General features: G+C 46.9%; 8 protein-coding genes across 8 annotated transcripts; 5 read left to right on the forward strand and 3 right to left on the reverse strand.

The window, feature by feature from the left end:
* On the forward strand, positions 1-1,275 carry BT62DRAFT_26804 (uncharacterized protein). Its single transcript, XM_043180303.1, has 4 exons — positions 1-355; positions 410-618; positions 671-796; positions 846-1,275. The coding sequence occupies exons 1-4, from the start codon at positions 80-82 to the stop codon at positions 964-966; spliced, it is 732 nt and encodes a 243-aa protein (XP_043046291.1). The 5' UTR covers positions 1-79; the 3' UTR covers positions 967-1,275.
* BT62DRAFT_26805 (uncharacterized protein) lies at positions 1,276-2,676 on the forward strand. The gene is made up of 3 exons (XM_043180304.1): positions 1,276-1,850; positions 1,900-2,426; positions 2,487-2,676. The coding sequence occupies exons 1-3, from the start codon at positions 1,585-1,587 to the stop codon at positions 2,492-2,494; spliced, it is 801 nt and encodes a 266-aa protein (XP_043046292.1). The 5' UTR covers positions 1,276-1,584; the 3' UTR covers positions 2,495-2,676.
* A 400-nt stretch (positions 2,677-3,076) lies between these two features.
* On the forward strand, positions 3,077-3,620 carry BT62DRAFT_26997 (uncharacterized protein). The gene has a single exon (XM_043180314.1). It carries the CDS (start codon positions 3,111-3,113, stop codon positions 3,396-3,398), a length of 288 nt encoding a protein of 95 aa, XP_043046293.1. The 5' UTR covers positions 3,077-3,110; the 3' UTR covers positions 3,399-3,620.
* A 648-nt stretch (positions 3,621-4,268) lies between these two features.
* Positions 4,269-5,145, reverse strand: BT62DRAFT_925335 (uncharacterized protein). The gene is made up of 3 exons (XM_043184779.1): positions 5,027-5,145; positions 4,930-4,960; positions 4,269-4,883 (listed from the first exon to the last, which is right to left on the reverse strand). Exon 3 carries the CDS (start codon positions 4,686-4,688, stop codon positions 4,293-4,295), a length of 396 nt encoding a protein of 131 aa, XP_043046294.1. The 5' UTR covers positions 4,689-4,883; positions 4,930-4,960; positions 5,027-5,145; the 3' UTR covers positions 4,269-4,292.
* Positions 5,146-5,235: 90 nt separating this feature from the next.
* Positions 5,236-7,727, forward strand: BT62DRAFT_977351 (uncharacterized protein; the record flags this gene model as incomplete). The annotated part of the gene is made up of 17 exons (XM_043189270.1): positions 5,236-5,260; positions 5,311-5,384; positions 5,468-5,530; positions 5,599-5,726; positions 5,814-5,833; positions 5,902-5,988; positions 6,047-6,116; positions 6,179-6,203; positions 6,260-6,352; positions 6,412-6,446; positions 6,499-6,568; positions 6,630-6,683; positions 6,738-6,924; positions 6,954-7,118; positions 7,182-7,416; positions 7,455-7,492; positions 7,543-7,727. The coding sequence occupies 17 exons, from the start codon at positions 5,236-5,238 to the stop codon at positions 7,725-7,727; spliced, it is 1,554 nt and encodes a 517-aa protein (XP_043046295.1).
* Positions 7,708-9,103, reverse strand: BT62DRAFT_925336 (uncharacterized protein). The gene is made up of 3 exons (XM_043184780.1): positions 8,516-9,103; positions 8,159-8,467; positions 7,708-8,102 (listed from the first exon to the last, which is right to left on the reverse strand). The coding sequence occupies exons 1-3, from the start codon at positions 8,688-8,690 to the stop codon at positions 7,960-7,962; spliced, it is 627 nt and encodes a 208-aa protein (XP_043046296.1). The 5' UTR covers positions 8,691-9,103; the 3' UTR covers positions 7,708-7,959.
* BT62DRAFT_925337 (uncharacterized protein) lies at positions 8,653-9,476 on the reverse strand. Its single transcript, XM_043184781.1, has 2 exons — positions 8,988-9,476; positions 8,653-8,939 (listed from the first exon to the last, which is right to left on the reverse strand). The coding sequence occupies exon 1, from the start codon at positions 9,209-9,211 to the stop codon at positions 9,023-9,025; it is 189 nt and encodes a 62-aa protein (XP_043046297.1). The 5' UTR covers positions 9,212-9,476; the 3' UTR covers positions 8,653-8,939; positions 8,988-9,022.
* Positions 9,477-10,154: 678 nt separating this feature from the next.
* Positions 10,155-14,437, forward strand: BT62DRAFT_1070516 (PAB-dependent poly-A-specific ribonuclease subunit PAN2; the record flags this gene model as incomplete). The annotated part of the gene is made up of 14 exons (XM_043178670.1): positions 10,155-10,497; positions 10,551-10,880; positions 10,930-11,137; positions 11,187-11,389; positions 11,440-11,695; positions 11,745-11,851; positions 11,901-12,151; positions 12,204-12,862; positions 12,910-13,128; positions 13,189-13,301; positions 13,356-13,461; positions 13,511-13,691; positions 13,742-13,876; positions 13,929-14,437. Exons 1-14 carry the CDS (start codon positions 10,217-10,219, stop codon positions 14,435-14,437), a joined length of 3,558 nt encoding a protein of 1,185 aa, XP_043046298.1. The 5' UTR covers positions 10,155-10,216.
* Positions 14,438-14,492: the final 55 nt, after the last annotated feature.

Below are 14,492 nucleotides of genomic sequence, written 5' to 3' on the forward strand. Positions count from 1 at the left end.
AACAGGTCATTCCGAACTTGGACCACAACCACCACCAAGATAGTGCTACCTCACTGCCTTCTTAACAATAGTCGTTGACATGGATTCTGCTCACGCCAACATTGTCAACGACCTCGTCGATATTTTCTGCACGTCCTTCAGAGAAGAAAGTCCTATTGTCATTTTCCCGCCAGCCCTGCTTGCCGGTCTAGAGCAACTAAGCCGAACGAAGGCTCGCACAGAGTCTGGTGCATCGACATATTCACCAAAATCACTCAACGCCATTGGAGTCCATATCTTTCATGGCGGGCTCAGTCTCGCCATTCTCAGTCGCGATGGTCTTGCTCCAACGGTTCATAGCAAACAATTGCTCGCAGTAAGCTCTTCGTCACCTCTCGCTAACCATGTTATGCATCATTCTTTTCCTCAGAAACTCAAAGACGACGAGCGGCTGATGTTAGCTATCAAAAACATTTCGCTTATGCTCTACCATGGAAGCCCGGATCCGATACCGCTCTTTTTTACTATGGTTGGGCTGATCTACGTCAAGAAGGGCTGTGATTTCGTACTGATGTGGATTCGGCGCCTGGTGAGGCCGGCACTGAGAAATTTGAATGAGTATGTCAAGCTACTTCGGTTGTGCGTGCTCCCTTCTTAAGTCGAATGACAACTGATTTCTCTCCCCTAATAGGTTACGGGAAGGGCCTACCCCATTTTCACTCGACAGCTACACCTCTAAAGTACATCTTGAAGAGTTCTGGCTCTCCATCTGTCCCACTCCTGTGAACTCGCCAACAAATATAGCCTATCTCACATAGTAAGTGGTCAAGTTATATTTTGACGCTCTGCCTAAATTTTTGGCGTAGCCGAAAGCGACTTTTGCAAAAAGCTTGTCTATCAGGCACACCGTCACCCGAAAAGATGAAGGACGGCATGAAGAATTATCTAACATCAACCGACTTTTCAAAGCGGAGACGTCTCTGGTAATCGAATTCTGGACCTGGACAGCTCTAAGACAATCTATACTTGTCCTAGATATTTTGCACATGATAATTTTACTCTGGTTGGCTACTACTTGAAAGGTTACATTTTTCGTTATATAACCTGCTTACACATGTCGGCACGAAATTCGCTACAATCGAGACGCGATCGATCGAAAGTTCAACCTTTGTCCTCAACTACAACAACTACTACGTCGTCCCTTTGGATCAACGTATCGCGTCCCGCCTTACTCTATATACCGCGACACACTTGGTATTATCTCATCTGTCTACACTGATTCCAGTTCGACATCGCGATGGTTCCCCGACCTGATACTCTACCTCAGCTGGATATGTATGTCCTTGATGCCGTCCGCCATTCACTGCGCAGCTCGACGCTGACCCTCAAGACACTTCCTTTCCTTTCGGAGAAATCTCAAAACGCTTATATCGAATGCTCTCTCTCTGCTAAAGACGCCAAGGAGGCGGGTGGCGACGATTTCTTGACCATGTATCTTCATATGCTACTCCTTGAGATGCTTCCCGGAGACACTTCTCTCAATGCGCGAGACGTAATTGCTACTATCCACTTTGATTCTGATCCTTATTCATTGAACGTTCTCAGATGATTGTAGGGATACTCCGTCACGACGATACCCTGAGCCTTGTCTTCAGCCATCTGATGAAGTCCTACGAGTCAGCGTCCTCGATTATCAGCGAGTCTCTGCCATTGACCGGAGATTCGTTTGGCAAGGCTTTGAAACGTATGGTTGCTCAGTGTTCTCTGGACGGCGAGAAGGACGGTGAATGTCGTATCGAACATATGAAGAAATGGATCGAACGTGTCTTTCTACTTCCGGCCATGGAAGCAATTGCAGCCTACAACCGTTAGTGAGTACCTGCCAAATGAAAGCCGTATTGCCTACTGATATCTTCGTAGCGAATGCCTCAAAAGAATTTTCCAGAAAGAATATGGCGTCAAATATGACTCTTCTGTCCACCCTTCTCTCCCAAAACGACCTCTTCCACTCGCGTTAACCAGAAGTGCCAAGCCCAGCCCGCGCGACACGATGGCGTTTTCTCAGAATTTCGCCAAAAAGGAGGTTCGTGGACATGAGATAGATGCTCTTCGAGCTTCCCCAGTGGCAAAGACGCCTAACAAGCGACATCTTTCTAACATCGCTAATGATTCGCGTACCTCGAACAAGCGTCCTCGTAAAAAGCAATCGTCGTTCCTGAGATGGAGAGGCGACATGAAGGAAAACATACCGCCTACGATGTCGCATCGCTCACTTCCCTCACAGATGCAAGGTTCTTGCACCACTTCAGCCACTACTTCTGGACGGGGCTTCACCCGGCGAGGCGGATATTCACCCTCGCCAGTGTTTCCATTACCAGACACAGATGTCAAGCCGATAATCAAAGCAAACGGGCGACTTTTACTGCCCCGAAGTGCGAATGTTCTCTGTATGTCTCTTTCTTTGTTTCCATTCCATTCCAAAACTTTATCTAATATTATTTGTATAGCTCTTTGACCTGACATTGAACGCACCCCAGTTGCGCATACATACGCATACTTTTTACTACTACCATTACTACTACTATATTACTACTACTACTTTTATTTATTTTACCTTTGTTTTGTCATTTGTGCAATTCTTGATCATTCCTCGAAACCGCGTACGCACCATCATACAATTTATTTAGTGAAGAATCCAGTAAAATTTATTCTATTTCCATAGCGGTGTGGTTGATTGCAAACGGCGAAGACCTCGCGAGACTGCATATTTCTAAGCTTGGATCTTCAAGTTAAGCCAATGATAGCATTCACACTCTTTGCTCTGCTTCTATATCCTTTTCTTCTATTTTCCCAAAGCCAGAGCGTGCATCACGGTCTTCTCGAGGCCGGTTTCACCTTACCTCTGCAGCGGACGTCTGGAGTTCAGCCATTCGATCGTATCAAACCTGAAATTCTGGAATCCCAAGCTCCTATTGCCAACGTTCAGCAATAGTATGTGCCGCGTCTGATTCCAAACTGCACTCTATGTTGACCAATAGCTGGATCTCCTTGGATCTGCACTGGCTGTGTTGCATTTGATATCGTTTCCTTGGGAGCTTATCAACTATCTTCTCAAATATTTGGTGAATAACATGCCTTTTTTTTTGCTGACACCTAATCCAGATGGTTCAGCCAACCATCCGAGTAATCTCGGTATCTCTGGCAACCATAATTCTGGTATTCTGGACCTCGCTTTCCCTTCAGCCACCAGCATCACAAGTAGCACAGCAAACTCTCCTTTGGCCAACATATTCAACTATCTTTCTGATTCTCTTCGATATTTTGCGCTGAAGCTGGGACGGGAAGAACATCATCCCATCGACCGAACGTCCTCCTTCTCCGTCGGACAGCTAGACCTTGCCTTCGCAGCCTATTTTTAGAATTTCACTTTCTAACCTGTCTCGAACGCTGGAGCTGACGAGTACAACGATTGAAAACTACCGCTTGTATCTCTCACGATCAACTCCACTGAACCCCTGCTGTCTCCTTCCCTAGTTCCAGGTTCTCATCGTCCTATTGCTGCTCTGGATACTGGAACTACGTTCATGTTAGGACCTACCGTCGACGTAGAAACCTTTTAGAACACGGTTGACTTGAATAACAATATCACTAGGGAAAATCCTGTAACAGATCTGTGGGAAGTTAGATGCGAGAACGCTATCATTGCCAGTTTTATTTTCGGTGAAGGAGCTTACAGAAAGGAGTTTGTTCTGCATCCAGAGGACGTTAACTGCGCGGTGAATGGCTTTGATGTAAAATGGTATATGGGTGGTATACAGGCCAACGACGGAGTAGACTCGCCTTCCCCTTTATATTGATCATCTCAAAATGTATGGTTAGGTGAATTCTGGAGATTGACTTTTGGGCGAGGGTAAGCTTGTTATCATATGTGGAAAAGTGGTTTTTTAACTTCGTCCCCTTTAGAACGTTTACGCCTCGCACCATGGCAAAATTTCTACCCACAATCTTATGATTGGACTCGCGAACACAACGGACGTCTCTATCGCTTTGCATGAATTTCGCCAAGGACGTGGGCCTGACATGACACCATTCACATCTTTACAAATTCGTGAACGAGCGCAGCATTCCGACCCTTTCCGTGCAATTGTTGTGTATTCTGTCTCCTCAGCATGCAGATTCCTGGGAGGCATGGTGATAACGGTCATATTTCGGCTTCAACATCAGAAAACTTTCAGAAAACGCAGCTGAGTTACGGACTTTTTTTTCATATTTACGGAATAATGATCATATAAAATTGTGGTCCAATGTTCCCTTCAATGAACTATGTAAGACCGACGTCGACGAGGGGGCATGGAGCGACGCCACCAACGAGGATGGAAATACGCCGTCGATACTATGATGAACGCAATTGCGGCTCCTGCCGTAGTTCCAACAGCTGGTGCTATGATGTTGACCAGACTAGATGAATGCCTCTTGACGGTTGGAACAATACTGTGAAGGGAAGAAGAGATCGAACATGCCAAATCGGAACCGTCGTCCACGAAAAATGCGGAGGAGTTGATCACGGTTGTCGTGGTAGACAAGGATGCCTGCAAGATGTACCACCCTTTCAGGACCGTGACGGGGTTCCAGGAGAAGGAGTGGACAGACATTGATGTGGTGGCGATCAATTTCGAGATGTGGGCACTGTTCGCGACCAACAGTGACATGGATCCTGATTCGGTCGAACTGCTCCATTCAAAAGTGATCTCGCTGCACACGGTGGTGTTCGCGGGATTTTTGAATATAAAGGAGATGGTATCGTCGCCTTCCCCTCCTCTGCCTCCATGCCTATCTTTTTTGTACCATACACCACTGTGAAAACCGGCCCACCCGATGGCCTAAAGTAACAGACTTCGCATGATCTGCACAGCGTCAGTGCAAGGATTCGACACTGAATTGAAAGCCTACATAGTTGATCAACGTCGCGGATGAAAGAAATCTGTAGTAGTAAGTACATGGCGACTTTTGAATTGGGCACGCGAGCTTGTAGGATGGGAAAGCTTACCTTTAGTTGTAAGTTACCATTAGTTGGGAGAAAGATTATTCTACGGTAGGTTATCTGCCGGTCTACCCGTTCGATCCACTGACACGAAGTTCAGCGTTGTACCGCGTCGACCACATGAGAAGAATGGGCTATATTTGGCACAGTACTGTTCTGTACTATTTATCCACGATATCCAATATCAAACCATCATCATCTCCGTCCATGACTCCATGTCTCTGAAGGTCATTATCATCGGTGCAGGACCTGCAGGCTTGGTGGTGTGCAAGTTTTTGTTGCCTCTGAAGGATTTCCTTTCGACCCTATCGTACTTGAGCAAGAAGATGACATTGGTGGCACATTTCGGTACCGATCTTACGAAGTGAGCCGCAGTACCCGCAGTAGGAGACTTTGGTGTCGTACCTGACGATCACCATAAATAATTCCCACCTCGTCTCTTCAAAGCAATTGATATGCTTCTCCGATTATCGTCTGCCAATGTCCCACCCGGATCATATGAGTTTAGAGGTGTGCTGTTTCCCTTGCATGTACATTGGGGTCGTGTGATGAACGGTAATATTGACATTAACTCTCAGAATTATCTAGACTATCTCAGAGCATATGCACAGCATTTTCAACTTAGCGAAAGAATCAAACTCAACTGCAAGGTCATCGATGTCAACCGCGATCGCATCAGTGGCGAACATGATACGAAGCTTAAAACGTTCTCATGAATGAGACCAACGTGGGTCATACTTTCGTGTGACGTAGGCGTTATGAATGACGCATTCTCAGTTGTAATCACGCTCAGCGCACGATATCTAGCTATCTGTACGGGACTCCACGTACTGCCTCAGTTTCCTAAAGTCGACGGCGTTGAGCATGTTGGGTCAAACAAGGTTCGGGAAAACCGGTGTTCCACTCCCACGAATACAAGACTAGATCCCAACTTGCGGATAAGCGTGTGATGATCCTTGGAACTGGCGGTAAGCAGACACTGGTGTAGCTCTTCACAGAAACACTCTCTCAGTTGTCCTTTCAGAGACCGGTATGACCTCGCATATGAAGCAGCTAAGGCTAGAGCCAAGGAAGTAGTACTGTGTACGCGAGGAGGGTTAGTAATTACGATGTATCTTTTTCTCATAACCCTGACGCTGATAGTACTACCACGATCAGATTTTTGTCCATTCCTCACGCGTTGGTCTGTACTTCAGCTATGTATTTGCGAGACCCAGGAGTTCATTGTATTCCCCGTAGAACAATTTTGAAATTTTTGGGATGAAATTCGATGCCGAAAAGAAAGTAGCCGTAGATAGCCTCATTACTACCCTTTCTGAAACTGCTTATGTTGTAAGTAAAGTGGTGACTGTTTTTTTGGCCCGCCTTGCCCTGATTGGTGTAATGTCCAGCACCCCTGGATAGCCAGCTCACATATTCGATGGTTGTGAGTGAAATTTCTTGTCAGTATCGGAGTGCAGTACGCCAAATTTTTCTAGCATATCTGACTTTGTCATCGAATATGTCTTGTGGTTCCTCACGGGTACTCAGGCTGGCCGTAATCAGTGGGTATGTCGAAACACATTTTTTCGCCTCAATACTAGGCGCGAGTTAAATTAATGTCTCCTAGGTGGGGCAATTAGAACCGGAGAGGCTTGGACGTGCCTATGTGTTTCTAAACAAGGTTTCTCTTTTGACAAGTATAACTCAGCCGTTCCTTATCTGTATTTTTTCCCAGTCGCACAAAGCTATGCCGTATCTGAATCGACCGTACCGGGACCGACTCGCATTCCTCGATCATATTGCTCGATATATCGATCCACCCGAGAACTCACCTCCGCAGACTGACTACGTTGTCGACTTGGCGCCATTTCCTCTCATTTCCTTCCTGACGGTCGAGCCGTCTTCCCTCACCTTCCGAAACGGTAAGATTATCTTCGAATGATGGGACGAGACGTTCGCTTAGAGGTGGTAATATATACAACAGGTTATACGCAAGAGTTTGCTTTCCTTGATAAGGATAGTGGATACGCCACGCCTGAAGGAGCAAATATTCGAAATATTGCTCGTGAAGGAGATGAAAGCGTTGGTTTCATCAGGTTTGTCAGACCCGGTGTCGGTAAGCACACAAATATCATAAATTGCTACGGGACAAATGTACCTGACATCTGGGACTGCTCAGGAGCAATACCGCCCATTGCGGAAATGCAGACCTTCTGGATATCACTTATCAAAGGACAGGTACGAAGGCCTCTTCCCCCGCCGCATTACCACCTGCTTGTTGAAGACACCGCGCGGATCAAATATGGTGTCGATCATTCAACGTATATGAGTACTCCTGCGAAAGACATCGGCGCGGCTCCAGGTCTTTGGCAACTCTGGCGATTATACGGGACACATGTTCTGGTATGCTATTGGTGCTGCTAGGGGTTACTCTCTGCTGACAGTTTTGGAGCTTCGGTGCGGCGTTCACCTCATTCTATCGTTTGGTAGGTCTATACAAATCTGCCTCTTCGGCGGAGGTAATACGAACGAAATTTGAGATACGATAATGCGGCGCGGTATTGTCGGAAACATGATTATGAGGGTTATACCTATGGCATTCTACTTGACACTCAATGCCCTTGCTTTCGAGGCAGGGCTGGCGTATTGTCTTTGTGGGGACGCATCGAATAAATATATAATACTTCCTTTTCACTTTATAAGTGGCATGACAAAACTCTGTTAACAACGTTTCTGAAACAATAAATTCATAAGTAAAAGCCGAAAGTATACATGAAGTATTACTGCTACAAACAATTGCGTACCTAGCTGGGTACTTAGAAACTAGACATGAAGGGCATAAAATATCACAAACACTTCATAACTCACACCTCCCAAGTTTCAGCATTATAGCAGATACTCCTGCGTCACTAGAGCACATGAAGCAGCAATAATTTCTTTCGACAACCTCCATCTGCTTAAGGCGTCTCCGTCAAGCCAGCCTCCGCAGCTTTCGACATCACTAGAGGGGGCTCTACACGGTTGACGGCGACAAAAGACACAATGGACGCGATACCACTGAAGAGGAATCCAATCCAGGGAATGATCCCGAACCACAAGACTAGAAGGAGCAGATTAGTTTTCATCCGCTTAACAAAGCGGAAGATAAGATCTTACTAAAGTGAATTCGTCGATACAGAGGGTCAACGCCGAGAGAAGCAGCAGCCTCAAGGAGAGTCGACGCGGGAACGGCGTCGCCGTCCGCAGTGGTTCCCGAAATCACAACGCCCTTCCTTCGGACCGCATCAGATACAGGGATCTGGCAGGCGAGGAGGGCGACAGTGATGAAAGCGTAAAGAAACCCTTGTACTTTCAAAGCAGTTTTGGTTGAGGCTGTTGAAATGAAGAGGCCGATGAGGGTGAAGATGGAAAATACGCAGAGGATGACACAGAAAGTTTCGGAGGCGATGGCAGGATGGACGACACCTAGATGCAAATCAGAAAATATTCGACTTAAGCAAGAATGGGACGTACTGTTAGTAATGAGTCGGAGGGTGATCCCGAGGGGCGCGACGGACCGTCGTAGAAAAGACTTGAGCCGGTTCTGCTTGATCACAGTGTTCAATCCAATGGATAGACTGATAGCACCCCATGCAAATGCCATGAAGTACGCGGCAAACCGTACGGCGAAAAGAGGTGCGCGAGCCATTACTATAAACCTAGTAGAAGGCTTGATGTACAAGTCAGGAGCTTTGCAAAGAGAGTCGGGGACTGAGCGAAAAGAGCAGGCCATTAGACTTTATATACTCTCGGGTAGGATCCTTGAAACGGTAAAAGAAGCAATAATGAGTGATCTGGAAGAGGTCTAGAGAATACGGAAAGCTTCGGGCAAATCAAGATGAACGCTCGTCACGCGTAGAATTCATCCCCAGGGGGACACTTGAACATTTACCGTCTTCTAAAGGAGGCGAGTTAGAGAAGTGCGCTTAATTTGGGGGTGAAGTACCGTAAGCCTGCAGGTCGTTGCTAGCAAGAATCGGGTCAACAACCTGACAAGTAATGACAGGTTAAAGCGTTCGTGACGGAAGGTGCCGATCCCAATGATAATTTTAGAGAGATGTGGGTCCAGGGTAAGTCGTCAAGGTCGTTTCGACTGGTCTGGAGGAGGTCCAGATTCCCGAGGGTGCGAGTGGCGCCATGATGCTTTAATTGTAAAAACCACAATGCCATATTATGTTGATTTTGCATCGTCCGAGGTCTTGGTCTAGTCTCCGGATCTGATACTTCCCCGGAACTGGGGGGAACTTGTATTGTTTTCGTAGAATAATTTACGAGAGAACGGCTTCACCAAAGCAAGAGAAATGGACTACACACCTGGGCAAATTTGTTCTTGTATTTCTCGGGACCTTATTTTCCTAGGAATCACCGACATATGGGTTTGACTTGCAACGCCACATATGAAAACTTTAAATTTCGAAGTTAGTCGAGATGATCGCTGGTCGATGAGTCATCGATGATCGATGACCAACCCTCGGATCGGATACTCCGGATATTTCCACGTTCTCGTTGGAGCTTTACTGAGTTCTCTTGAAAATTTGATTCCCTTGGCATTAACGGCGTGCAGGCATCGTTCCGCTTAATGCTTTGCCACTGTGCCTTTCCGGGCGACATTCGGGTTGGCGTTGAGCGACACGCAGCGGCAGGTGTAAACTGAGCTTGGTCGTTTGGAAATGGCTGGTACGAGGGTAGCGCACTTGTGAGTTCATTAGTTTGGATGGGGATTGATGATGGCTCCACCTACTCTGGTACGCCAATTGTATGCTTTAGATTTTTCGAGCGTTGAAACATTGAGTTTTCCTGCATCATACCTTGCTACAACCGCAGTCGTAGTCTGCAGTTTTCAGCCGTCCGTCTTTCGATTAAAGGTTCTGCGAAATTCATGGTTACACTGTTGCAATCTATGCCTCATGCCTCATGTTACCTACGACATCACCGTACAGTCAATGTATCTCTGTCGTGCCGCCTGTCAAACATTTAAGTGCAGCTTCCGTTCATGAATGTCCGTAGCTTTTTTTCGCTTATAGTACAATTCTCGTTGTGTCACAAAGTATATACCCGTGAAATGAACGTGTTTGGTATGTACCCGAAGTGTGCGATCTTGAACACTGTACTTCTCTGTTTGGGACCACCACGTCCAAGTTGCAGTGACTTGCTCATCGAATGCCGTGAACAGACATGATGGCGTCTTATCGTCCTATTACTCCCATTTCTGCTGTGTTTTCTCAGCCAGTAACAGCCTTGTCCTTTGACCCCGTCTCTGATATCCTATGGGCTGGGTCACAGAGCGGCATTGTTACGGCGTATGTCAGCGAGGGCATGAGCGGTGTTTCTTTTCGCGTTTCGGACTTGCCCGTTCTCAAGGTTGTCGCCGGAGAAAGTTATGTACGCGCTGCAGGAAGTAGAGGTCTTGGTTTTGGAACATGGGGAAAAGGCGGAGTGAATAAATGGCATTATCGGTACGAAAATCACCGTCTCCTAACTACGGAACTGAAAAGAGACGGGAATCTAGGTCGTCTACCGCCGTCCTGACCTTCTCGACGTCAACGAATTCGTCCAATGTCATCGGAGTGTCTGTCGTCGGTCCCGAACTGTTGCTAATCAATCCTCCAACCGGTACTGTCGTACGGCAAACACAAACACCTTCGTTGATTACGCACCTCGAATTCTCTCATTCAAGTCTCATATCTGGCGCTGTCGATGGCTTCGTGCGAACCCATGATCCTCGCACAGGCATCGCTAGGTCTGGCGGTTCAGAACATATGGTAAGGGCCCATCCGAGTGGTATCCAAGGCTTGCAGACATCGGGGAACTTCGTCTTCACAATCGGGCTGCAAACTCGGTTCGCATGTTGGTCTATCACTTTTTGAATTTTGACGAGTGTATGACAGGCAAGGCCGACCGTTTCCTGACCAGCTTGTGAAGGTGTATGATTTGAGAATGATGCGTGCGCTGCCACCGTTCCCATTCTCTGCTGGACCCACGTTCCTCAATCTTGTTCCCCGGCGTTCTTCAAGCAGTGTTGCTATTACTTCTAACCAAGGCTCAGTCACTGTTGTTGATGTTGCGAATCTGAGTGCTACACCTGAATTCTACCAGGTATTTTTATTTCTCCCCATTCTAAGTTATCAGCTGAGAGGTCGTTCAGATTGATACACCCTCCTACCTGACCTCAGTCGCTCTGTCTCCCACTGGTGCATACATGGCCTTCGGGGATGCTGATGGACTGATACATCTGTCTACACAAGTCGATGAAGGTGGTCTAGTTCCTTTCAACGGGTTTGAGGGGCAACCTGTGGAATGGGCTAACGCTCCTACCCCACTGCCGAGTATTGAATGGTCTGATTCAACGTAAAGTTTTTCTTTCTCAAGCTCTAGCACACTCACACCATCCTCTCCAGCCCATTGAACACCGTCGGTATGCCTCATTACAACTCCCAGCTGCTATCATCTTGGAGTCCGCAATTCATATCATCCAATTTATATTACCCTCCGCCTCCCAAGATACCTCTTCAGATTCTCAACTCAGTAAAGATCAACGACAATATCGCTTACGCTACTCTACCAAAGGACTTGCGTGGACGTCGGAATGTAATCTCTGTAGCCCCACGGAAACAAAGCGCGCGATTCCGCAGTGGAAAATCTCATATACTTGATGTGTGTATTGTATCGCTTTGCTCTATCCTGCTGATCTCTGCTTTTGCAGGAACCAGACACTCCTTTGTTTGGCACTAGTGGTGATGAGATTCCTAGTATGTATCGTCACGTCGAGATCGAATACTCCAAATTTGGTGTGGAAGACTTTGACTTTGGGTAAGTAAGAGGTGTTGCTCTTCTCCAAGCATCTGACCACAAATTACAGATTTTATAACAAGACTGAATACAGTGGACTTGAAACGCATATCCTGAACTCATACACTAACCCTATGCTGCAAGCCATGCACTACATCCGACCCATTCGCCGTTTAGCAAAGTCTCACATTTCTACTGACTGTAACAGAGAGCACTGTCTTCTCTGTGAACTCGGTTTCGTTGTTCGGATGCTCGAAGACGCCCGTGGTACAAACTGTCAATCAAGTAATTTCTGCAAGACCGTTGGCGTCTTAGCGCAAAGTACGTCTTATGAATGTATGTTGCTCACGACCAGCTGATCATGTAATGGCAGCATCCAACGCTATTGATTTGATTGACTATGGACGGGAGTCTAATGAAGTGGATCATGGCCACATGATTCAGTCGTTCCACCGTTTTCTCGTCGACCATCTGAGCTCCGAGGGCAATGCATTTCCTCGAAATCCTGTCCTCGTCAAAGGTCCTTCATATGTTCCTGATCCTTACAATCCCGCGGCAGCTCCAATCACTCAGCTGATGGGAATTGACGCTCGGAATGTAATTACCTGCCTCAACTGCAAGGCTGTTCGAACTAAAGAGAACGTGACACATATAGTCGACCTCATCTACCCACGCAAGGTACTCGCCCCCTTTCCCTATGTGACTCTGGACCTCATTTGTTATCAGACTGCATCTAATGAGGTTCAACCCGCGAACGATTTCACTAGCATCTTACGGGATTCATTACTACGGCAAATGACTCACAAGGCTACCTGCCAGTCGTGCAAGCAGTTTTCGACGTTTTCTTCAAGGAGGTCTATAGCATCTATAGACCTCCCGGCGATTCTGGCGGTTAATGCGTGTGTAAATAGTGAAGACAACTTGAAGATGTGGATGGATCGTCGGAACCATACATTTCTGCAGTCACGCGTGGAACTTCAGGGACAAGTAGAAGGCGTAGACGATCCAGAAAAAATCGTGTACCAATTACGGGTACGTTTTATCTGGTCCTTGCCCATGTTACCGATATCTTGTTTCAGTCAATTATTGTTCAAGTTGTTACGGAAGACGAGCACTCACATTTGGTTGCTCTTGTCAAGGGTTGTGCTCACCAAGATTCTTCCTTGTGGACACCTTCTAACTCCTCCCCAGTGCCCGAGGCGGAACAGGGTCTCGGCAGTCCCTGGTATTTGTTCAACGACTTTGTTGTCCGTAATGTCTCCGAGGAAGAAGCCCTTAGTTTCCCCAACAAGTGGAAAGTTCGTAATATATCACTTTGCGAATTTGAGCATTCACCCATGATCTATTTGATTTTGTAGTTGCCTGCGGTCCTTCATTTTGAGCGTGAAGACATGCATGACGCGATAGACTTCAGCGAGCTACTGTTTACTTCTGATGATTCCATTCTCAGCCGAGACACATCCATATCAATGTCAGCATCTCTCTTTCATTGAGGATATTGTTTCTATTGATACTTTGTTGACAGAAACCGTGACTCTAATCTCATCAAACATGAATGTCTTCGGTACGAAGAGCTTCCCCGACCGGGCACCCTGGTTGCTATTGACGCCGAGTTTGTGTCAATGCAACAGGTTTGCGCAACCTTTAGTGTTCTGGGTATCCTGCTAAGTATGGTTATAGGAGGAGACCGAGTACCGGTCTGATGGAACGAAGAAGGTCATTCGACCTGCTAGACTCAGCCTTGCGCGGGTATCGGTGTTACGAGGCGATGGACCCAAGCAAGGCGTACCTTTCATCGATGACCATATACATACAAGTGAGGTCATCGTCGACTATCTGACGGAATTTTCAGGCATCCGGTGTATGTTCTTTTAATTTATTTACTCGTCGTTCTGACAATCTTCGCTTCAGTCGGTGATCTCGATCTTCTACGATCACCGTATACCCTCACGCCACTGAAGGTCGTGTACAAGAAGTTGCGACTTTTGGTAGATCGAGGGTGCATATTCATCGGGCATGGTTTGTCTAAGGATTTCCGTATAATCAGTACGCCGGTGCTTTTCGCTCCAATGTTAAATAGTTCACAATTCGTTGCCAGATATTTTCGTTCCGCCTGACCAGGTGATCGATACCGTCGACCTCTATTTCCTCAAATCACGACAAAGGCGTCTTTCCCTGCGTTTCCTATCGTGGTTTGTCTTGAAAGAGCAAATTCAGACGGACACGCACGATTCCATTGAAGATGCACGCTCCGCATTGAATTTGTACAAGGCCTATCATCAATTCGAAGAGCAGGGTGTCTTCGATCAGAAACTAGAGGAGCTTTACAAGGAAGGACGACAGTGCAACTTTAAGCCGCCTCCTGTGGAGACCCCTGCAACGGCACCGTCTCGGCCTATACATGTAGCGGAACCGAATCAATTTGTTGTGGAACAGGCTAATCTACTATTGGGAGCCCAGCTTGCGCAGATGTATCCTGCAGGACACACACCGTCGTCAGCACGTATGCCAACTCCGGGGGCATTCATGCAGCATCCCAACGTAGTGAGGCATCGTGGGGATGAGCACAGATATAAGCATTCAAATTATCATCGTTCTAGTCGGTAGCGTGTTTGTCGTTGGCAGAGCATGAGGACATTGCATGTTCGGAAGCATCATGATT

The sequence above is a fragment of the Guyanagaster necrorhizus genome (assembly GCF_019112545.1).
Source record: "Guyanagaster necrorhizus MCA 3950 unplaced genomic scaffold BT62scaffold_1, whole genome shotgun sequence".
Classification (NCBI taxonomy): Eukaryota; Fungi; Basidiomycota; class Agaricomycetes; order Agaricales; family Physalacriaceae; genus Guyanagaster; species Guyanagaster necrorhizus.